The following is a 25,146-nucleotide window of genomic DNA, read 5'->3' as shown; positions in this document are numbered from 1 at the left end:
AACTTCATTTTAATCTGCTCCTGCTTGTGATGTTAAAAGTGCTGCAATGTGATTCTATGCTAATGCAAAACTTATTTTCCCATTTCATAATAAAAGCCTTCTATTATTTTATTCATTGTTGTGTAAAGGCTGTCATCCTGTAGCACTTGTAAGCTTCTACAAATGACTGTGGTGCTTCAAGCATAGGACACACACCTGCTTTGAGACAATGATACTTCAGATACTGCACATGTTGAAAATGTCTGGATTATACTGCTGAATTAATTAAATGAAAGTTATTGTGAGATATGTTCGTAGTAAGACAGCCACCAGAAGTGCACCTCATCTCATCTATGTAAGGAGTTGCCAGTTAAACACTGCTTGTTGGCACTAAATTCAGAAGAATGACCTCGATAGATGCTTTTGGTGGCTGTGCTTCAGACGGTTTTGCAGCTGTTAAGGTGCAGGATCATAAATTATTGAATATAATTCAGAATATATACATTTGTGTTTTCCTTTTAAGAAGTCGAGGCATTTCCACCATAAACCAATGGCTTAAACTATTTAATAAAATTCATCAAAATGAAGGAATTTATGTTTTACACTCAAAATTTCCTGAATGTGTCAAAGACCATGGATGACAGTAATACTTTGACTTTGCTGATGAAGCAGATATCCATCCTGAGGAACAATAGAAACATGGCAGCACACCATAACAAACAACATAAATAGCATCCGCTTCCTCTGCTCAATCTAAAGTAATGAAATCACAAGAATCTTCACCAATTATGAATATTATACTCCATTTATGCAATTAGATCCTCCTCAGTCCTCTGCCTAACTCCCTGTAAGAATGCTTTATTTGGAAGATTTTCACTGTTGTCAGTCTTTTGCACATTCTGGTGAAGGTTTGAAGCACTGATGTGCTCTGCATATCCACCAGACTGTGTTGAAAAAAGGACAATTTGAACTCCTTCCCCGACATGTTAGCTTGTTTTTGTTCCTGTATGACTTTGGTGTTTTACCACGTTAGTTTGGATATAAGCTGCCAAAATAATATCACTGTCTCCCCTTTCACCCTCTTGGAAAGTCATGCATTTCTAATGAAATGGTGTAAATACACATTTTTATTCTAAAATCAGGATGTATATATCACATATGTATCACAGTTTTACAGTACAAGATAAGTGGGAAATAGCTCTTTAATAGAGGTGGGACAAAAGGTATATAATGGAATATATGGCATAGTATAACAAATATATATTGAGTTGTACTGGTGGCAAATATATAAAATTTTATTGAAACATATAGGTGTTCTAAATGAATTTCCATGCCAATTTGAGTCTTAATATGGTAGATGAACTGCACTTATATAATGCATTTTCTACACCTTCATCATGCCCAAAGCACTTTACAAAGCCTCACACTCACCCATTCACATACGCAGTCATACACCAGTGGGCAGCTGCTGCCATGCAAGGCGCTGCCAGGCCCTACTGGGAACAATTCAGGATTCACTGTCTTGCCCAAGGACACTTCGACACACGGACAGTTGGAGCCAGGATTTGAACTGCCGACTCTTCGGTCACTGGACGACCCACTCTACCAACTGAGCCACAGCCACCGACGTCAAATGATGGCACACATAAACATGGAAGTTGTAGTCTCTATGTGTTGAAGAGCCATTATGCTAAGACTCTTTGTATACATAATTTCAGTCGTCTAATTCGGTGGAACACACTCCAGGGTACATTCATAATTTCTGCCGTTTGTTGCTGCAGAGAAAATTTATTTTTCTTCAGTTGCGCATACATTGTAATCATGGATGACTGCAATGTACCAAGAATTTTTGCAATCATTTATGTGACACCATTAATGTGGGCAACATATTGTGATGTAAATGACTCATTTATTCTCAGCCCTAATGATTGATATCTATGCTTAACGTGGCTCTGTAAACTAACTACACAACATTCATTGATCAATCATTCATGTATTCATTCATATATATATATATATATATATATATATATATATATATATATATATATATGTATATATATATATATAATTACAAAAGCCAAGTGGCGTATGTATGCGTGTATGTGTATCTGTTTTATAACTGAAAAACTGGACAGAGCTAGCCTTTGCCTTTTGAGGTACTTTTGTATTTTGGGTCAAGGATCAGACAGGTGAAAACTGCTTATTGATACGACCAATACTTTTTGAGTTATTAGTTGTTTTGAAAATTGTAATGGGCTTACAGGCGGCCTGTAGAGGAGTCATATATATATATATATATATATATATATATATATAAATGTATTATCTTTTATATGTATTGTAAGAAATAAAGGAACATCTTGACCTCTTACTACAGCATGATATTCCACATTGATTAAAAAACAACTCACAAAATTCCTCTTCCTTTAACACTCTGAAATCCTTTAAAAAGGCATTTAAAGGATAATAAAAATGCTAATTTCCCCAGTAAGAGAGGATATACTGCTAATGGTGGCAGATGTAAAAGAATACATCACTGAGGAAGAGCAAGGCTTCCACTGTGTGCAAATGTAACCAAAGCACAGCCCGCAAACAAATGAATGCTGTCGTTTTAACAGTCGCATTAGTACCCTGAGAATCGGCTCAGGATGCAGTCGACAGCTCTGCCTGTGTACTGAACAAACAGAGGCCAGGAAATAAATGTTCACTGGCTGATGCATGCATGCTGACAGCCAGGACTGACACTGTGGGTGCAGAGTAGTGCAGGCAAGGGCGACCTGACTGAAGGCATGTGGGACATTACCTGGCACTGCAGGCTGGCAGGTGTGTGTGTGTATGTGTAGGCGTGTGTATGTGTGTGGGAGGGGGGGGCCGGATGAAATTGATGGCTGTACAGACACCAACTAGCAGGTGGGCAGGTCTGTGACATGGTCCAAAGGACAGTCAGAGAGAAGTACCAGTTCATGATGTACTAGACTCTGCTGCACAGTCAGTCTGACCTGAACAAAACTGTCCGAGCAAAGTGCTATTTCGAGGTAGAGCTTACAGAATTACAGCACTGGAATGTCTTTACTGTCTTTCCCATGGTACAGTATGTGGGAATTTTGGTGTAGTGCTCCGTCTGATATGGAATGAATATCCTGTCTGTGAGAAACAGGCTACAGAGGCAAATCCTTCAGCATTTACCTGTCTGTGTCCTGCAGTTTTTCCCTTCAGCATCTCAGAATAGAATATGTGGTCTTTCAAGGTAATAATATCTCCTTAAAAAATAAAAAATGAAAGACAGAATGCTGTTTTATAGATGGAATGGATTAGAATATATGGACATTAGAGGCAGTAAAACAGCTCATGTTTATGTACCTTGTGAATTCACTATAGTTTGGATATATTAATAGACAGATGAACTGAGACATTTTTTTCTGCTTTTTTGAAAGTAATAGTTAACGATTAGGCCGTGTTGGGTTTTTAGAGTTTGAAGTGGCCATATTTGGATACAAAGGGTGGAACTACAGGGGCTAGCTTACTAACTCACATAAAACTGTAAAGACCATAAAGTATTTGTTTCATTCAGTATTCATTTTACAGTCATGTTGGTTGAACCTGTTAAGCACAACTACTGTCAAACCAGGAAAAAACGTGTTTTAATAAATAATGTGCAACTCTGAAAATCTCACTCAGAAAACAACCGCACCTCCACCTCCACCTCTACCTCCACTTCCCACCATGTTTGTCAGGTGAGGAGGGGAGTGTCAGAACTCAGGCAGGGGGAAATGGGCGGAGCTTTGGAGGGAGGCGGGTTATGCATGTTAAAATGTTTGTGCTGTGTGACATGCCAGATCAGTAGGTATAGCTTTAATAAATGGTTCACATGAGTATAACAAAAGACATAGCTTTTTTTTTTTGTTTGTAGAGGTTATTAGTTGGTTTCAGTCTGCAATGCCATCCTTAGATGTCATTAACCCTTTCATGCACAGTGGTCACTACAGTGGACAGCTATTCAAAGTTGTTCTCTTGTATGTTCATGGATTTTGTTGTTTTAGTTCCACATACCTATACACTGACATTGATGCCATTACTGTAACTTTGCTGTTCTTGATGAAATTGATCTGCAATAACATGTTTGAGTATAAGTGATTGTTTATTATTTTTATTAGACTGTCATTAACACCAAAAAAGTTTTTGTTTTTTTTGTTTTTTTTCATATTATCTCCATGAAGTGAGTAACGACTAGTATTAGGGTATGTTAAAATGTGACAAAACATCAGATTACCAGCATGGAATTTATTTATTTATTTTTTTTAATTTCATAGTTTTCACACAGCATATTACTAAATACATGTTTCTTTGCTTCAAAAATTAAATGCATGGTGTCCAGTTGAGTGGACATTTTTGCAACTCCATGAAAAATAGATTCATTAAAAAAAAAAAAAAAAAAAAAACATTTCAAACTCATTGTTTTTTTAATCCAATCCAACTTTATTTGTAAAGCACAGTGGATTAAAGTACTGTATAGAAAAATAAATAAAAACCAAAATAACAAGAGTAAAATACAAGAATAGATTAAAAGACATAGAACAACTTTAAAAAAAAATTAAATAAAATAGATAGATAAAAATACAGAAGAATAGATAAAACCAAAATAAAAGAATAAAATACAAGACTAGATTGAAAACATAAAAAAGCTGTACAATTAATGCCAAATTTAAGAGGAAAAAAAACACAGTAAAAAAAAATCTTGATTAAGGTTCTCATAATTCATGCATGAAAGGGTTAAATGCTCCACATTGGCCTGTCAGAAACCAATTGTGTTCATTACAACTATTTCAGTCTACTTTGAATCCTTTATTTGACTGAATAAATGAATCACATATGTATAAAACAGAGTAAAACCAAACAATGAAATTTTATATGCAATTAAAATACACTGAGCAATTCTTTAGTCGCTGCAAGCCACCGGAGACACCGTATTTCGTTATGCTTGTGCCCACAGGAAACCTTTAATATGAAATGAAAAACACTGAAAAAATGTCAGTAAAAAAGCACTTTTTGGTTTTCAGTTTTGAAAGCTGTGAAAATTGGAGTAATTGTAAAAACATTCAAATGCAAATGCAAGGACTGTACACGTTTGAAAAGACTTTGCTTAGTTGAAAAAACTAAATAGTGAACATGAATATGTAAATTTAAGTCCTTTTCAGCCTTCTTATTCCTCTGTTTTTATTATAGTTTTATTTTTGCTAAAGTTTTCTTTCCTTTGATTTTTTTCTCTTTACTTCCTTATAAAACTATGAGAAAAAAAAAAAAAAACTGTTCTTGAATTCTGTATCCAGAGCGACGTGGCCTCCACCTGCTCTCCACCTCACTTTCCCCCAACTTTGAAGTCTTGTATTTTTATTTTAATGGTTTCAGCTGAAACTACATGCCCTTTAGTCAGTTAAAACTTTGCTCACATGCCTCGAACTGTCTCAATTTACTCTGTGACTCTTGGGTCATAATATTTTCACATCAGATGCTTTGGCTGAACTAAACTCATTCTGCGCACATCAACCATATTTTCATCATATTTAGACGCAATCTGCGGTCTAATGTTTCATAATGTAAAAAAATAAAATAAATATGTAACCGTTTCATCATCTGACCTCTTGCCACATGAATAGTTCTCCAATTGATGTGGATTTTAAATGCATTTACTGAAGTTTCTACTTTATTGTCCACTTTATTACGTCTTGGAGGCAAATATTCGACTTTTTACGCCACAATAATTGTCTGACACCTTTAAATATTTTTCAGATGACACATTTTAATCCCCTTTCTGTCCAGTTAAAACCCCATGTCTTTAAAAGTGTTAATATTGATACTAATATTAAACTGAAGGATTAGATGTTCCTTTAGGGGTTGAGGAAAATTCTCGTCCTTAAGCTAAACAAACTGTATAAATTCTTTTTAGATGGCTGAAAATAGGCCTGTTTTTATGACATTTTACAGCAGCAACTGTATGATGATCTTTTAGAATATGATACATTGTTAACTAAAATTACCTCAACCTCAGACATTACAGCAGTAAAATGCACATTAATGCCGTATATAATAGTAAAACATACCCCACTTTACTACACAGTGATTACTTTAACTGCTTCAAATGTTGGTGATAATACTTCTATATTTTTATTTAAAGGTTCAATATGTATGATTTGCAGACACTATGATTACTTACATGAAGTTTATGTTGTACTCTGTGTTTTGTTGTCATCTGTTCTCATTAGCTTATTCATTTTCTAAGATACGTGTTAATAGTAGCTGTTTTTATTGGATTTTATTCATTGGATTTTCTATTTATGCTTTAAAATCTTGAATGGAAATGCAAAAAAAAAAAAAAGAGAGCCTCAAAATACAACTAAAATGGAAGAAAAATTAAATGAAAGGTAAATAATAAGTGCAGTGGAAAATAGATTTTGCAAGTTATTAGATGAATTTGTATATGTGGATCAGTAAAGAAACTGCAGCATCTAATGTCAGTGGAAAAATTGACAAAATACTCAAGGTTCCTGTGCAAGTATGGAAAATATGAAAAAGTGTGGAATTTGATTTTATAAATGTCCAGGTCTGGAAAAGTATGGAAAATATTAACAAATGTATGGGAAAATATTCATGTTTCCAAGACTGTTACCACTGTTCTATTTTCTAAAACAGGGGTGTCAAACTCATTTTAGTTCAGGGGCCACATTCAGTCCAATTTGATCTGAAATGGGCCGGACCAGTAAAATAATAACAGTGAAAAAAGTAAAATTATACTATGATCAGGTTTACATCTACAAAGTTTCCTTAAAAATCTGAATAAGATGAACAACTTGAATTGTCTTAAGAAAAACAAGTATAATTATAACAATATTATGCCTGGGTTTATCAGTTTATCATTTACGCATGTGCATTACAATCGCACAAAACATTTGGTAACAGGCAGAATATTGGTAAAATTGCATTTAGTTTTCTTAAGACATTTCTGTTCGTTCATATTTGTTCAGGTTATTATCACATTTTTTTTTGTAAAAGTATTGTTTGGTAATGGAAACATTTTCATGTAATTTTACTTTTTTGCACCAAAAAAACACAAAGAGAAAATTTGGGGTTCTCATTATTTATAGGTTGTTATGATAATATTTTACTGGTCTGACCCACTTGAAATCTAACAGTATAACTGTAACTGTAATCAGACTGTATGTGTCTGTATGTGGAACCTGAATTACAATGATTTTGACACCACTGATTGTTAATATCTTCAGTGTAATTTTTGCATTTCACAAATTTATCCTGCGGGCCGGATTGGATCCTTTGGTGGGCCAGATTTGGCCCCCGGGCCGCATGTTTGACACCTGTGCTCTAAAACATAAAATTATGAATATCTAAAAAAAGAAATGGATTGATCTGCTTTTTTAAGGGGCTTGCTAAAGTATTTGTGTGAGAGCACATACAGTAGGCTTCGTGTCCCAGAAAACATTTGGGCAGATTGACAAGTTGAATGCCCAGCCTTCTGCTCTTATCCTCCACCAAACCATTTTAAGGCCCGCCCAGGTGTCATTAAGTTTCACTGCTGCTTCGATGGACAGGTGATGTCCACACACTGTTCGTGAATGAGCTATTCAACATGCCTTGTATGATTGTTGGCAGAACTCATAATGGGTAGATGTAAATTCTCTGACTGGCTCATAAATCCCAAATATAAAGACTTTTTGGCTGGTTGGAATTTTTTTTACCAAGACATCTGGAAATTAACCCTTTCATGCATGAATTATGAGAACCTTAGTCAAGATATTTTTCCTGAGTGATTTCATTCCTCTTTAGGCATGAAAAAAAAACAGGAGTTTTTTAAGGAGTTACTAAAATGTCCACTCAGCTGGACACCATGCATTTAATTTTTGAAGCAAAGAAACATGTATTTTAAACCTTATATCAGAAAGTGATATGGAAAACTATGCAATAAAAACTTTTTTAATGCTGCAAATCTGATGTTTTCTCACATTTCAGCACACCCTAATACTAATTATTATTCACTTCATGGAGATAATATGCAAAAATAAGCCTTTTTGCTTAAAAAAAAAAAAACCTGTGTTCATTATAGTCTAATAACAATTAGCAATTGGTTTCCACTCAAACAGGTTAGTGCAGATCAGGTTTATCAAGAACAGCAAAGTTACAGTCATGGGATGGATTGCAGTGTTTGGGTTGATGCATAAGTGTGCACTGTGTTGGCTGATATGGAACTAAAACAACAAAACCCATGAATAATAAGAGAACAGCTGTAGAATAACTGTCCACTGTAGTGACCACTGTGCATGAAAGGGTTAAAGTCTGGAAAAAAAAAATGTGTAGGAACCCTGAATACATGTCTGAAGAGCTGCAGACACAAATGTTAGACAGAGGCTTTGAAAGGCAAGGTTTTATGATCCAGAATAAAAAAATAAAAAATAAAAAAAAAAAGTTCAGTTCAGGAGGTCAAAAGCTGCCAGTCAGAGTTATTACTATCATCTTCACATCAACAGCTCAAGTAGTATGTTGCTGAACTATATCACGTCTAACAACATTTTGAGGCACAAATACAGTATAATGATGAAGAACTATATTTAACCCTTTCGTGCATAGTGGTCACTACAGTGGACAGTTATGCTACAGCTGTTCTCTTGTATATTCATAGGTTTTGTTGTTTTAGTTGCATATCAGCCAACACAGTGGACATTTAAGTATCATCCCATCCACTGCAATTCATACTGTTACTGTAATTTTGCTGTTCTTGATAAACTTGATCTGCAGTAACATGCTTTAAATCAGTTGTTAATTGTTATTAGACTGTAATTAACAGTTTTCTTAATCAAATTTTTTTTTTTTTTTTGCATATCATCACCATGAAGTTAGTAATAACTAGTATTAGAGTATGTTAAAATGTGAGAAAACATTAGATTACCTGCATGAAAAATGGTTTTTTTTTTCATAGTTTTTCTTCTTCCCACTCCTTTTCGAGTGTAGATAAATGATTCTGGAATTTTGAATTTGCATGTATTCTGTAAATGTTCGAAATAAACAAAAAATGAAAGAAAGAATGAATAGTTTTCACACAGTATATAACTTTCTGATTATGGGTTTTAAATACATGTTTCTTTGCTTCAAAAATTAAATGCATGGTGTCCAGCTGAGTGGATGTTTTTCTAACTAAATGAAAAACAGGTTCATAAAAAAAAAAACAAAAAAAAAAACAATCGTATTGTTTTTTTCATGCCTAAAGATGAATAAAAACACTCAGGAAAAAAATCTCGACTCAGGTTCTCATAATTCATGCATGAAAGGGTTAACAATGGTGGGTGGAGATGTGCATAACCTTGAATGTAAAAATTCAGTTCAAATTTGCACTGCATTTTGATTGGAATTTACACTTTTGCACACTGTGGCTGCTGTAGAGGAGCAGAAGAGTTTTGGGGTAAAACTAGACAGGTAACGTTAACATAATGCTGTACCCAATGGATATATGGATTAAATAACAGTATAAAATAGTGTCTTTCTTAGTGTTGATGAAATGTTGACTAGTTGTTGACCAGGGATTGAAATGTTTCCTCCACCACGGATGGAAGGCGGTGTAGGCGGATGTCTCCTGAGCAGCTGAACCCTGAACAATGGGGGAAGTAGCTGAGTGGATGGAGCTGGAGGCTACCGAGTGGTATTGCTGACTGATGTGTAAGGACAGAGAGAGGCCAGCAGAATTTGTCACACATGAATCCTTCTTATAACATGGTTTCATCAATCATCAAAAAAGTCTGTTTGTTCCACAACATTTTACAGTGTTTGCAGCTCAAAAAAAAAAAAAAAAAGCCTTATTGCTTGGCCACTCTGCAACCACCTACCTTCCTTGTCCTGTTTTTCTTATGAAATAACAAGTTACATCAGAGGAACAAGCCAGAACGATTTCTGAAAAGCACTTTACTCAGACAAATTGGTCTTTGAATGTGATACCTGAGAGTTTCGCGGTAAACTTTTTAACAGTTTGCAGTTCCTCTGACATGTCTTAGTACATCCACATTGAGATTCTATCAGAGTAAACTTCAGACTCTCTAATAATCTCCCCTCATCTGCAGATGTACTTTAGGTTTGCTTCTGATAAGGCAGCCAGAAAGGGATCAATACTTGACAAATCAATCTGATCAATAATCAGGGAGATTAGGGAAACAGTGTTGTAGAGCGGATTGTGAGGTACATGCTCTGCTTGCATTTCAAATGGCAGCTGCACTTGAACATAACTTCAATGACACAGACATTCATTTTAATTTCACATTAACTTTTAAGCCTTGGTATTTCATCCCACATTATCACTCGAGGTAGCTTCCTGCAGTGAATAACAACTTTTCAAATACAGCTAATCCTTTAAATCAAAAAAAAATACACCCGACCACCTCCGCTCTATTTAAAAGTGCATTCATGTTAGACATTTAAAGGTTTCTGCCGACTTCATAACCGAAGTAAATCCAATGATAACGGTTCAGTAAACTATTTCAGGTAATCTTTTGTTGCTTCTCACCTGCAGATCAAATCGTGATTAATAACATCGCCTGCCGCTGCATTACTCATTAGCTCTCAGGTGGATCTTCCTCTGCTGTCGCCCATACAGGCCTGCAGGCAGAAGTGATGTGTATCATTACCTACAATGTCTGTGGTGGAGCTCCAGAAATTCCATCATCCACGCTTTATGTGTCTGTTACAGTTAAAAAGGATCTCTGAGCTAAAAATCATTTTTCCTCGTAACCTCACTATGCCTTTTTAATAAGCTGCCGCGTAGTTACAAAGTATGATCATCCCTTTGCCTCAGGGTACACATTTTCATTCCAATTGCTACCTTTGTACAAAAAAAAAAAAAAAAAAAGACGATCCGAGTTTCGAGGTACTATTTTAATTCCAGGTGACTCCAAAAAAAAAAAGGACTTTAAATGAGTTTTCAGTGCAGAATGAATTCAGAACAGAACACTGCTGTGTAAATAAATTAACAGTTGCCCTAGGCAGACTCATTGAATCTTTTTTTGGGGGGAGGCCAGACTGTTTTTGTTAGGACAAATTACCAGTAAGACAGAACTTTCAGTCTTTCTTTCTGTGATGACTGAAAGAAAGACGAGCATATCTGGAAACACTGCTTACATATTGATAAACAGGATTAGAAGAGAAGGGTTTTTAGAAAAATGACCCCGATTCTGATAAGATTTTGATACATAAATCTGGCGTGTTTGGTAGCAGGTTCGACTTCTCACATTCAATCTAATAGAAACAAAATGTGTTAATTATTGTTCTTTGAAAAGCAATCTTAAACCATAATATGTTTGAGCTGGTGGTGACTGGTGAAGTCCATTTCTTGATAAACAGCGTCTCCTGTTGTCATCTGTGAGGATGAGTCACTGCTTTACTCCACATTTTCTATTACTTACTGCCCTCTATTGGTGGAGATTGGGAATTGCAATTGCTGGGGGACAAAAAAAAGGAAGAATCATGCTGTTTCCACATGTAGCGTGGAACAGAGGATCATGTTTGTTGCTGTGTAAGCACATGGAAGAATGATCATCACAGAGCAAAGGGGTTTTAAGTAAACTGAGAATGGCTGTTTGATGTATGAGACTGAGCTGAGGACAAATTACTGCATCCACCTCAGATGTTGACATTTATCTGCTGAAGGAGGAAAATCAGTGATAGATTAAAATAAAATAATAAAAAAAAACCACTATAGAAAAACAGTAACCTTCCATGTCACTGAGCTACAGTAAAATTGTGTGACATACATAATAATTTCACTCTGAATCGGATTTTTACTGAGAAATACTGCTTGAAATGTTGCATCTAATGTTCATAGCATCATAAAAACATAAATTAAAAAAAAAAAAAAACATTACATAACACACATTGCAGCTGTACAGATACAAAGAGCAATATAAAGAATTACAACAACCATTTCTCACATAAATTGATATTTATCTATCTGCAGTAAGGGAAAAAATCAATAATAAAGGATAGAATGAGATACAGTAAAGTGGTGCAATATTCGGTATAATTTTATTGATGAAAAAGCTCCTTGAGAAGTAGCATTGTTTTTGAAGGGAGGTCCTAAAAAAACCCACGTACCGACAAAACTGCATTACATAACAAATACTGCAGTGACACAAATATAGACAGTTTACTGATCCACTCCCACCCATCCACTCCCCCAGACCATAATACAAGAAAGCACACACTATATTCATCAGTTGCATTAGCAGAAAGAACAATTAAAGTCTTCAGTTATTTACAGCGTGAACAAACACAAAAATAAAGATGACCTGTAGCAATGGAAAGAGGGAATAGATCCTAAAAAAACTGTATTCAGAGAGACTTTTCTGTAAATTCGAGGAGACAAAAGAAAAAAAAAAGATATTGTAATAGGGATATTGTGTGTGTCTGAGAGGATATGAAGATTTGCAAAACAAAAACTGTTTTGAATAAGAAGGATAATTATAATAACCATGAACTGAATGGGACGAACCCAATGAAATCCACATACGCACACAAAAGAAGTAACAAATGTAGAATGTTGAATGCAACTATTTTTACAACTGGAACACAAAATGCTCATGAACGGTTCTGATTTACAGCTGATTTAAATGTCCAGTGTATAAGATTTAAGAGGGTTTAGGATCATCTGATGACATAAAAGGAACAGAATATTCATAATTCATCAATTTTGATCTCATTAGTAAATAATCACCTGAAAATAAGCACTGTGTTGTCTCAGTAACATCTTTATCTCCATTTTATAGCAGCGTTAAATAAGAGACGACCAGTTAATATCAAGTTAAGAGGTTCAGAATGGGTACAGCAAACACTGCCTTTAATGAGGGATTTTCACATTTTTAAGCCGCCACCACAGACGACATTCAATGAATATAAAAAATAAATAAACCTTTAAATCCACTAGGTTTGTGTTACTATTTCATATTACTTCTGTAAATAATATTTAATGGTCCAGTACAGTTGCAGAAAAAAATTATTACACCATCAAAACTCATCAAAAACAGTAGTTATGTAATCAAGTACTAACTTCTGTGTGTATCATGTGACTAAAACAGACAGAAAAGAAAACATGGAATGCCTAAAAGCACTGTTTTTGTCAGTACAATGCCATAGATATTGATATAAGAACTGAAGTGATTTTGGTTATTATTAAGAAAACATGGAAAATGCCTAGATATCAGCTCTGAAATTAAACTCTTATGAGCTATTTTTGTTGTTAACATTATATTTGTCCAAACAAATGTACCTTTAGTTGTACCAGGTATTAAAATGAACAAGAAATTGAAGAAAACAAGGGGTGGTCTAATAGTTTTTTCCGTGACTTTATGTGCTGTGTTTGTGTGAAGTTTGTATTGGAGTCTGTGTTGTGTAGAGAGTCAGTGTATTTAACTGATGTTAACCAACTCCATTTCTAGTCTCAAATCACATACTTAGCATTTGGAGTTTATAAGTATGCTCTCACTCAGTTACAGCCAAATGTAATGTAATTATATGGCCAAAAAGTATGGAACATGGGACGCTGATGTTAGCGAACACCACTGAAAAAATCACAGTCATATATATGAAAAAAAAAAGTATAAATGCATAATAATAATAATAATAATAATAATAACCCATAAAGACCCAGTACTACTTTAAAGGCAGTTCCCAAATTAATTTTTCTCTCTATTTAACCTTTCCTAAGTTTTTTTTTTTTCCACCATTTATTGTAATATTATCCTCCTTATTTTGATTTTTTTCAGTGAAAATCAGATATTTTTCGATATTTAATGTGCTGATCCTGTAGATGTTCGTACAAGTTCAAATTAAATTTGAAGGTTATTATATCAGAAACAGAGAAAACTGAAGAAGAAACTACTTTTTCAGTAAAATGTGTCATTAACTGAACACCAACCAAGCATCTCTAACCACTGTCATTGATCCAACTCCATGGGTTTTACTGATGAATCAATATTGTAGAAGACGACGGTGTTTCCATGTTCACTACGGAGCCTCTGAGCGTCCAAATGGGTCATATCTGATGACCATGAAAAGATGAATAACACCATTTTACACCAATTATTTACATGTATTGATAGGATTAGTGGATCAACAGGTATTAAGCTTTTTGTATCAGTAAGTGATACTGGTTGTCCGTGGATGTTTGGGTCTTTATGGGATAATAGTACAAGTTAGTGAATAATGCAATAAATAAAGGACAACAAGTTAAGTTATACATGTCATAGGACTGCTTGCTTTGTTTACAGAACATATATGTGCACTATGGTCATTTTTCACAACACAATATATAGTTTAATCTTAATTAACTCTGAAGCTTAAATATAAACATCAGAGGGTTATGGCGCTGGTAAATCTGCCAGGTTTACACTAAACTCTTCAGTAGCTTCATTTTCTTTAACCTGGCCTTTTCGGCAATACTTAGCCTCTTCCTGCCCTCCATCACCACCGACTAACTCGTGCTACCGCTCCAGAAAAGACAACTCATGGGCCAAACCAACTGAAACATTTGGGAGGGAAGAATCCCCTCAGATGGTAGAACCCATTGAATCTGCTGTGCTGTCAGATGAATGAAGATTGAATGCAAGAAGAAGATTAGAAAAGTGACAGATAAGTGTCAAATTTATTTTTCCCATCCAACCGGCCCAAAGTCCAGATTGACATGAGCCGGCCCATCGGGAATCCTCTTGAATCTCCTGATTAACCACTCTGCCACTGAACATTTGTTAAAAAATTACAGGAGCTCTGAAACAGTCAAACACTTTCTACCATGGAGGATTTTTGGAGAAAAACCAACACGTGAACATAGAAATCCGTGTACAGGCTTTTATCATGAATATAGGCAGCAGACAATCATTAACTTAGAAATGGAGTTAGCTTCCCAGATAGCAATTACCTTTGGGCCGGATCCGCATTAAAGCCTTTACATCCGTTTATAGAAGGGTTGTCAAACTCATGTTAATTCAGGGGCCACATAAAGCCCAATATGACCTGAAGTGGGCCAGATGATTAAAATAATAACACAATAATACATAAATGATATCAATTCCAAAAATTTGTATGTCTAATTTCTGTTTTAGAGTTAAAAAAGTAAAATTACTGTATACTATCAAAACCTACAAAGTATCCTTTAAAAAAAATGTGGAAAAACATGAACAACCATGATCAAAGTGAAATTTATTTTTTTTAAAAGTGCAATTTTAACAATTTATGCCATTATTTGGCCTCAGCTTCTCATTTTCACATGTTCATTACAATGTACAGATCACAGTGGATCTACAAATACACAAAACATTTAATAACAGACAGATTATTGGTACAGTTACTCTTAATTCTCTTAAGACAATTCAGGTTGTTCATATTTGTTCAGGTTTTTCACATTTTTTGTAAAAGGCTAGTCTGTAAATGTTAACATTTTTGTGTAATTTTACTTTTTTTTTTTTTTTACACTAAAACAAAGAGACAAATTTGCAGTTTTCATTATTTATAGTTTATTATGATAGTATTTTACTTTAGATGGAATTGACCTAAAATTATTTTAACATCCTTGATTGTTAATATCTTCAGTGTGATTTTTGTATTTCACTAATTCATCCCGCGGGCTGGACTGGAACCTTTGGCGGGCTGGTTTTGGCCCCTGGGCCGCATGTTTGACGCCCCTGGTTTATAGCTTACATCTGTTTTCTGACTTTGGACCAAATATGCATCTGATCCATCTTTCAGCTCTCTCTAGCAGTTCCGGAGTTGTGCTGGCTTACGGATTCGGCCCAGAACAGTCTCCCATCACACAACCAAGAATGATTTTCAAAGTTGTAATGCTGATCTGGATCAGAATCGTAATATGAATCTGGGCCGACATGATTCTTGTGTGTATTCAAGATGTGATTGAACGGAGCTGGGCCAGAGCTGGACTGCTTCTGTAGAAGATCTGTTTAGTGGAGCAGAACCTGTTTTGGCCCGATGTGCGTTTGGACACTGGGCCAGATCTGCCAAGCGGTTTCAGGCCGAATCGGTCAGCGATTATGTTCCAGATCCGTCCCAGTGTCTCTTTGCTGTCTGGGTTAGCATGCATGAATCTTCCATATTGTACCTTTAATTTGACCTCTCACAGCCCGACATTTGGTAATTACTGACATAAGCCTCCTTAGATATATAGAGGTCATATACATGCGAATTGTAGGCCGTATTAGGTAGGTTTTGATGGATTATTCAGTCAGTCTAACATCCAAGATATTTGATTGAATCTCCTTTCTTCTACCTCTATACATTCATAACATTTATACAGAAATGGGATGATGCAAATCAGCAGTTGTTTCCTTACACGCTGAGTGATAAAGGACTATTTTATGGCTTTTCAGAGTAGTGTGGAGATTCAGCATCCATTCATTGTTAGTGAAAATCGTCTCACTTCCAGATAAATGAAGATCCTATATATTGTATATCACCTCAGCGGTGCAGCAGTCCTGACTCTATGCCAGTTGAAAAATTAAGTATAGTTTTCTCAGTATAACACCCTGCTGAGATAAACTGTTCATTTTCACAGCAGTTGAGGTGAAAGACTGTAAACAAATACCAAGGCTGCAATGACAGAATAAACATGCATTCTGCAGTGCTGTGGTTTTTTTTTCAATGATTGTTGATGCTGCAGCACGTGCCTAAAATCCTGAACCATTATTAATACAACATGCACTGTTACTGTGACCTTGACTGACACAGAACAACTAAAAATGTAAGATTCACAGTCAAACGTGTCCAATAGAACAAACACTGATTGAGTATCGAGGGGAAGATGGCCTGTGGTCATGGGCAGACAGGTAGATGGGAGGTTAATTAAAAACGACTGGTCTGGTGTTTCCTGTCATTATAAATTAATGCCCTGTTAAAGTGAATCTCTGTGGAATCTCTGTACAGTGTCACTCAAACTTTAACACACAGCTCCTGGCCTGAAAGTATTGACAGGGTGTTCATTTGTTTTTTAAACTGAAATAATAAATCTGTAGAATTCCAGGGTGAACATCACAGAGGAATGTATACAGCCCTGCGAGTCCTCCAAGGTTATTCCCTTGAAAACAAAGTCTATGCACAAAAATGTAGAAGGCCAAACACAAAAACCCAATACATTAACTAATAGGAGGGGAATAGAGCTGAAAACCAAACCTGAAGTTTCACAGCTTTGACTAGCAACATAACTGTGCTCCATTACAAAAAAATAGAATGATTTTTGACAAACTGTGGCGATAATACAGGAGCATTTCTTCACTACAAAACCAGTTATACACTTACAGGCTTATTATTCAGGCACCTGCTGGATTTAACTGTCAAGACAGCATAAAATAATTGAACTCATAAGTCAGCAGGTAGGGTTTAATGTGTGTAGATATAGAGGTGTTTCAAGGTAATCTTTCTTATATTTACCATTTTACGAATCTGCATTATGCATTTGGAAAAACGCTGTGTATCTTCCCCAGTACATAACATACAGTGACACTGCACAGCTCAATAATAACACATAAGACACAAAAGCATGCTCACATTTTTATTAATCATGCAAAAAATACCAGTAATTGCAGATACAGATCATTTTAGCTGCAAAAAACTACTTTTCAGAGGTTAACGTACAGCCACTTCAGGGGTACAACTGTTTTATTGAATTTTGTTTTCACAGAACAAATGCCTGGACAAGGTTGTGCAGCAACAAAACAATTTCCTCTTGGAGTTTGTTTGCCAACTCACCTCCAAGGAATACTGGTGTCTTCAAGGCTCACAATGAAACGAGGATGGATATAGGGATTCACTCGTGGTGTTGTACCTGCTTTTGTGTGGGTCAGTGATCAAATGAGGAGATACACAATTCAGTTCACAACAAGGATGTGGGATCAGTTTAACTGAGCCAAGAAGATATACTGTATTTTAAAGTGAAAACAAACTCTGAGCAACAGCACAGGGGAGAAAATATAGCTGGATCACATTAGAATACAAGATGGAAGTAACTGTATTTACTTACAGTCTGAATTTTAATGAGTAGTCATAAGAATACAGTTATATTCTTACAGTCAGTACTTAATTGGATATCAAAGATGCATTACCATTTCCCATAAGCCCTTGGTTTATAACAAAAAGCATCTCTGCACCAAACATTGCTATGCACACAGTGTTGTATGTCTGCCCACACAAGACATAGGGATTGAAGGTGACAATGTGCAATCACCCTGGCTTTTCAACTGAACAGTACATCTATCTATAGTTATTTCTTTTATTTTTCACCAATTTCATGCTGCCTTTTCTGACAGTAGGTTAACTTTAAGAGGGTTAACTGCGAGGTGACAAAATGCACTTCACAATCTAAAGTGAAAACAAACTGTAAATTGACATCACATGTTATTTTCATTTTTGTGTACTGGTCTTCAATCTAACTTAATGCTGGCGAAAAGAAAAGGTCAAGGAAAACTGTGTCTTTATTCCTTTTGGCAGAGAAAAAACACATTACTTTTGTGTTTTATATATTTACAGTTTACATGTGTACAGCAAGTTATAGTGTAAACACTTGGAGCAACTCCTGGGTTCAGTTCACTCCTGAGCAGCAGTATTGTGCAAATTAATAAATTCCACATTAACAGATCAAAGACCTACAACTATTTTTGTGGGGATTTCCATATATATTCCTCTGGATTCAACCTTTCCTCAATGATTTGTCACCATTTATTATATTACCCGCTGCATTTTGTAATTTTTCTATGATTAAATTATTATTTTAAACAAAACATAGAATCTAATCAACATAAAACTATTATCTACAGTGTCATTTATCACATTACATGGGTTTTCCCGCTAAATAAATGCTGCAGAAGTTGTTTTCATGTTCCATGTGGTGTCTGAATTTCCAAATGGGTCAGATACCCATGAAAAACTGAGGAACTGCACTTTATGTGAATTATTACAACATATTGATAGGATTAGTGCTTTAAAAGTTATTTAACATTTTAGATATGTGTTAATTTATATCATTACATGTAGCAAATGTAAAGGAATCTAGTATATTTGACATATAATACTCTAGTAATCTATAGGTTACTGGAATATGCTATAAAAAGTATTTAAAGACATGTAAGCTATTCTGTGAGTTGTAAAACGAGTGTTTTGTACGAGAAAACGCCTAAATGCATTAATGTATGACGTGGAATATATAATGGGTAAATTTATGCAGTAACAAAGGTAAAACAAAAGGGTGACAAGCGATTGAGACGCTGTTTACAGCCGAAGTACGGATCGCGGTGATAAAAAATATTGATCCTTCTCGCTTGCCGTATTTAAGTATAAAAGCTTTCCATACCGGAAGTTCCACCCCTTTTCGTCCCCTCTCTGGCAGACTGAGTGAGTTACACATTCTCACATAAACAATATCACTATTATAATCATCATCCATCCTCCTAAGTATTTATATGTATATCGCCGTTTACGTCTAATTCTAATGCCTTTCTTCACGGTGTACATAATGAGGTAGATATTTGATTTCTAACACATTATTTAACCGAAGATCTGACTTATCTTTTCCTCCTTTCCTCAGCGTTCAGTCCGCGGACACGGCAACATGGTAAGGATTTTTACTAATGTTGTTGTTGTGCTGGATATGTCTAGCTAATCGGAAATGTAGTACTGTCACTTATTTGGTGTATTTTTTCTGGAATATTCTGTCTGTGGTTTTCATTAGTCGTTTGGAAGTGGTTAGCGTAAATGATTAGCATTAGCCTAGCTTAGCTCGTTTGGGCCACCGGCTTCTGTCTGATTCAAAGACACGTTTCCTACCCTGAGCTGTTTTGTTGTGTTTGACTCCGAACTAAGATATTGGACACGCATAGCACAATGCTAATGTGTTGCAGCCTTGTTGGTAATTTAAATTTAGCTAAAAACTGCAAGGCTGCGACCATAAAGTTGTGACAGCAAGAAGTCCAAACATCCGAGGCTGACGTGCCCGTGATGCATTCACATGCTTGCTAGATTAATGATGGACCAAGTGCTGAGTTTCGATCTTTGACAGAAACGCCAGTTCCACCGGTCCACTAACATTAGTTTACCCCTTAAACTTTAATTGAAGTTGAGTATCTGCTGAATGTAAATTTTAACTTTTCTTCTGTGCTTTTAGCCACGCAAGATTGAAGAAATCAAAGATTTCCTGCTGACAGCCAGGAGGAAGGATGCTAAGTGTAAGTAGGATACAGTCTACTTCTGGGTCCTTGCTTAGTTTGGAGACTACTTCATGCACTTATGTGTGGGACAAGTAGTTCATACTGTGATAAATGTACTAGTACTTAACGCAACAGTTTGCTTTGATCAGTGAATAACCGACTCAGTTTTGAGTTTTTGTTCAACAAAACATGTAAATGCACTATAATATGACGTAGCTAGATTATGTTGTTGGATATAAGAGCACTACAATGTTTAAAGCATTTGCACTTTGTAATTGCGTACAGTGGTCATAAAGAACAGACTTCAATTAAGTAGCTCAAGTTTTTGTTGGGCCACCCCATCTAAAATGTCAATACATTAAATTAAAATGTTAAAGTGGTTTTCTGGGTTGACTTCTAACTCTAAGTCCCTGAATTTGGCTGCAATCTTAAGATGGTTAAGAAACTGATCTTGTCACTGAGGTTAATTGGACTAGGCTCGTGACTTGTACAATTTTCAGCTGGATATTACTGTGTGTTGCAACACTGTATTCATCATAAAGATGCTACTTCCCCACTTTGTAAAACACATTGCAATATGAAATGCAAAAGAAAATGTTGTTTGAGCTATTTAATGATTCTCTTGTCAACACTGCGTTTTGGTCCATATTTACAATTTGTGGCATAAGCCATACTTGGAGAGCTGAAACAAGATGATAAAGTGTCTGTTTTCATTCATTCTTTGCCAATTTGATACAGATGGTGCATTATGTGCTGGCCAAAGTATGAAATTCAAACATAATTCAGACATAAATGAGCAAGTCTCCATAACTTCTTACTTAAATAAAAAGATGTCAGTGATATTAATGTAAATTGAATTATTCTTTTGGTTCATCTTCAGCCGTAAAGATCAAGAAGAACAAGGACAATGTCAAGTTCAAGGTGCGCTGCAGCAGATACCTGTACACTCTGGTCATCACAGACAAGGAGAAGGCCGAGAAGCTGAAGCAGTCCTTGCCTCCAGGTCAGTGGAAATGATACGGTTTAAGCCGAGAGACCTGCACTCAAAAGCTGTGCTCTTAGTTGAAATAAGAAAACTGTGTCTGCCTCAATGAATTTTTTATGCATGAGATTGGACAGAACTTAAACTTTAGGAAGGGTGCATCTTTTGAGGACCACTAGCTTAAAGCAGGGTTTTGATAAATGTGTTCTTTATCACATGCTTTTCTACACACTGACAGAAAAGAATAACATTCACATAAAGTGCTGCACATACGCATATAGTAATAGCACAGGATGTAAACCGGCATTGAGAAAACATTCATTTATGTGTCTTGATAAAACAGGAAATGTGCAAGTTATTTGGGTGTAAATGAATTGCTTGGTCACAAGTGGTCGCAGTGAAACGTCAGAATGATGGTTGTGGAGTTTTGGAGGGGGACAGTTCTGCCACAGAGGGTGAAATACAGCTGTGTAACCTTGGACAGTTTTAGATGCAGCCGCTGAGGAAAGATGTACTTTTAGACAATAAATCAATTGTCAGCTGCAGGATGAACATTCAGATACAAGGTTCTTGTAACATTTCAAGTTAAGAAGTGCCAAGTGACAGCACTGGTGCCACAGCCACACATTAAGTTGAATAAAGATTCACAAATGTCACATGCTGCTACTCTCTTCAGTCGCCTTGAAGACAGTGAGGCTTACTTTTGATCTCCCAGGGCAGACAATTTATGTTAATATTGTGTTTCTATAATAGCCTACTAGTCTTGTTTATAACAGTTAAGCTGCTTTCTTAATCAGTTTGTCAGCTGCATAGTGTAGAAAGGTTGAAATGTCTTGTCAGTTGATTTAAAATGGAACAAAACCAGTTCACGTCCTCAAAAATTGTCCTCCAATATCCAAAACATGATGTGTTTGACAACTTAATCTGAATATTAACAGTCTTTTATGCCTTGTCATGGTGAGAAATTGTTTTGTGCACTTCATTGATGGAAATCTAAAATGAATTTGACAAAAACTGTTTGTTCTGACTAAATGAGTGATTTATTTTCTAATGCATTGCCTTTTGTCTTTACAGGTCTGGCTGTGAAGGAGCTGAAGTAAACTTGTGATGTACAGAATTGTAATAAAAATTGGAAAACTAATGTATTTGTGTGTGTCTCTTTCATGTCACAACATTCATAGCTAATGGCACTGTAAACCGATAAAACTGTCGGTCTGCAAGAGGGATTTTATCTGTTTAATTGTTATTTTTGACATCTGTATTGGACACTGAAAATGACGATCAACGCTGCCTGCAGCTACAAATGTGTACAATACATCATGAAAATTGAATGGCTTGAAAGGTCGTGTTTTACAGCTCTATTATTAACATTCTGCCCTGGTGCAGTGTGAAGTGTAACAAGCATTAAATGTTAAAAATGGCTCTGGAGACTGAGACTGGATGAGCAAAAATAGATGTGAGGAATTTTCAAAGTAAAGTTAAATTGGGTTTAGAAACAATGATGAGCAATAATGGGGGGGGGGGAAGGCTAATTCTACATATAGTAACAGGGGTGTATTCGCAGTAGATGCAGGTAAAGACCATTATCTGAGTGGTCATGCAGATCATACCTGTCCCGGACGTCCCCAGTGAGAATATCATGTGAAATCAGCTGTAATTGCCTTAATGTACCAGTAGGTGGCAGCATAGGAGCAATATTCAGCTACACAATGATAAAACATGTAAACAAACCACAGCTCAGCACTATAAATACGATACTACTATGCATTAATTGTGATTTTCTAACTTATAATAAACCATAGAAAAGCTTTTAGCCGCATTTACACTGATCGTGCAATGAGGAGAGTGGCTTTGCGCGCTCCCGTGACTCGTGTCCTGTGCGTACTATGGGTGCGCGGCCCCGCTGGTGGCTGTGCGTTTGGAGCAGCTGTCGGTCGGATAGCTGTGGATCCTCATTGACACAGAGACATGGGCTCAGTGTGATTTTACCTTCATTCCTCCATAGAATAAACCTTTTTTTTCTCCTGTATCGGACTTTTTAGAGCTAATCCACTGTTTTTTTGGGACTTCTTGTAGATTTCTATCCCATGCGTCACCGTGAGCGTATTTGCGCGGAGGAGCATGCTTTTATCACTGCCTTTGTTTGATATGAGACGGGATTAAGATATCCAAAACCGGCCGCTTAGTAAAAGAGAGGCTAATTCAGGATTTAGCCTAACTTTTTTTTTTTTTACCCGGGGCAGGGATGTCTTCGGCTCGGGTGGACTACATTGCGCCCTGGTGGACTTACTGGCTTCATAATTTCCCTCATATCAACCTGAGGTTTCAACCCTCTGATAACAGCTTCCAACCTGAAGATGAGAACTACAAGCAGGTCAGTAGAAGGGCTGGGAAGAAAAACTACAACTGCTATGCTCATTGATGATAATAATCATCACAATAGTAATAAAAAAAAGCAGTTTCAGTTTTATTACCCTTACAGCAGGGGTGTCAAACTCATTTTAATTCTGGGGCCACATTCACCCCAATAAGAGCTTAAGTGGGCTGGACCAGTAAAATAATAACATTGACAAAAGTAAAATTAACTCTTAGCCCTTACTAAGCACCAAGTGTGTGTTTTTGGCACACTTGTGGAATAATGTCAAAAAAAAATTTCATACAGTTTGTTTTTAATTCTTTTACACTTTTTTCTATTTCATCAACTTGAGCCGTAAATAAAAATACCAAATACTCAATAATTGTCAGATTTTTCTTTAACCCTTTAAATGCCGTGTTTGTAATGTAAACAAAACATTTTTTTGGATGCAAAAAAATTTTTTTTTTTCAAAATGCTACATAAAAAGTTGATCACATATTATTTGATTTTTGCAGCCTGGCGTATGTCAAAACTCCAAAATTGGTTAATTTGCATTATTTTTGGCGCTAGGTCAAATGTTCAAAAATACTAGCATCTGTCACCAAGTGTGCGTAAAATGCACACCTATAAATCAAACTATCTAATATTATATATTGATTTATTTTTCTGCTCTAATTTGATTTTATTTTTGTAAATCAAGGCCAGCCCTAATCATACATATCAAATGGAAGAAACAGTGTGTTTTGGGCACGCTTGGGAGACAGATGCTAGTCTTGTAGTTTTCTTTTGTTTACAATGTGCAAATTTTAGTTGGTGGCCAGAATTTTAAAGATCATGCAAAAATGAACAACTTTTGAATTCTAACCTTATTTAAATTGTGAAAAATAACATGAAGTTTTTTAAAGCAAAGTGTGCCTAAAAGGCACATCCGGATACCGGAGGGTTAAATTATGTCAATGTTTACATCTCTAAAGTTTCCTTAAAAATCTGAATAACATGGATGACTTGAAATGTCTTAAGAAAACAGGTGCATTTTTACCAATATTCTGCCTCAGTTTATCATTGCACATGTGCATTACATCTTACTTTACAATTACAAAAACACAAAATATTTACTAACAGGTAGAATATTGGTAAAATTGCACTTACTTCTCTCAAGACATTTCAGGTTGTTCATAGTTATTTAGGTTATTCACATTTTTTTTTAAAAAAGGAAAGTTTGTCGATGTAAAAATTTTCATGTAATTTGACTTTTTTTTACACTAAAACAACGAGAAAATTTGTGGTTGTCATTATTCATAGGTTACTACGATAGTATTTTACTGGATTGACCCACTTGAGAGTATATTTGTCTGTATGTGAAACCTGAACTAAAAGGATTTCGGCATCATTGATTGTTAATATCTTAGTGTATTTTTTGCATTTCACAAATTCATCCCAAGGGCCGAACTGGACCCTTTGGCAGGCCGGATTTGGTCCCCGGGCCGCATGTTTGACACCTGTGCCTTAGAGTAAATATTGGATGTATTCCTGTGCTAGCCCTAAAATTTGTTTATTATCATTGTGCCTGCTGCTGCCTTCAG

The 25,146-nt window shown here is 35.8% G+C and overlaps 1 protein-coding gene across 3 annotated transcripts in view; it reads left to right on the top strand.

Annotated features, from left to right (window-relative positions):
* Nucleotides 1-23,089: 23,089 nt before the first annotated feature.
* ttyh2 (tweety family member 2) overlaps nt 23,090-25,146 on the top strand; it is a 136,826-nt gene continuing 134,769 nt past the window's right edge. For 2 of the 3 annotated variants that reach the window (XM_030121720.1, XM_030121719.1), the window contains exon 1: nt 23,453-23,581. In XM_030121720.1, coding sequence (XP_029977580.1) covers nt 23,453-23,581 — 129 coding nt within the window. Of the gene's footprint in view, nt 23,582-25,146 lie in introns of all 3 variants that reach the window. The other variant, XM_030121718.1, reaches the window with a different exon arrangement.

Source organism: Sphaeramia orbicularis, chromosome 19, assembly GCF_902148855.1.
Source record: "Sphaeramia orbicularis chromosome 19, fSphaOr1.1, whole genome shotgun sequence".
Lineage (NCBI taxonomy): Eukaryota > Metazoa > Chordata > Actinopteri > Kurtiformes > Apogonidae > Sphaeramia > Sphaeramia orbicularis.
The sequence above is the reverse complement of the archived record's forward strand: the minus strand, read 5'-3'. Positions and strand labels throughout refer to the sequence as shown.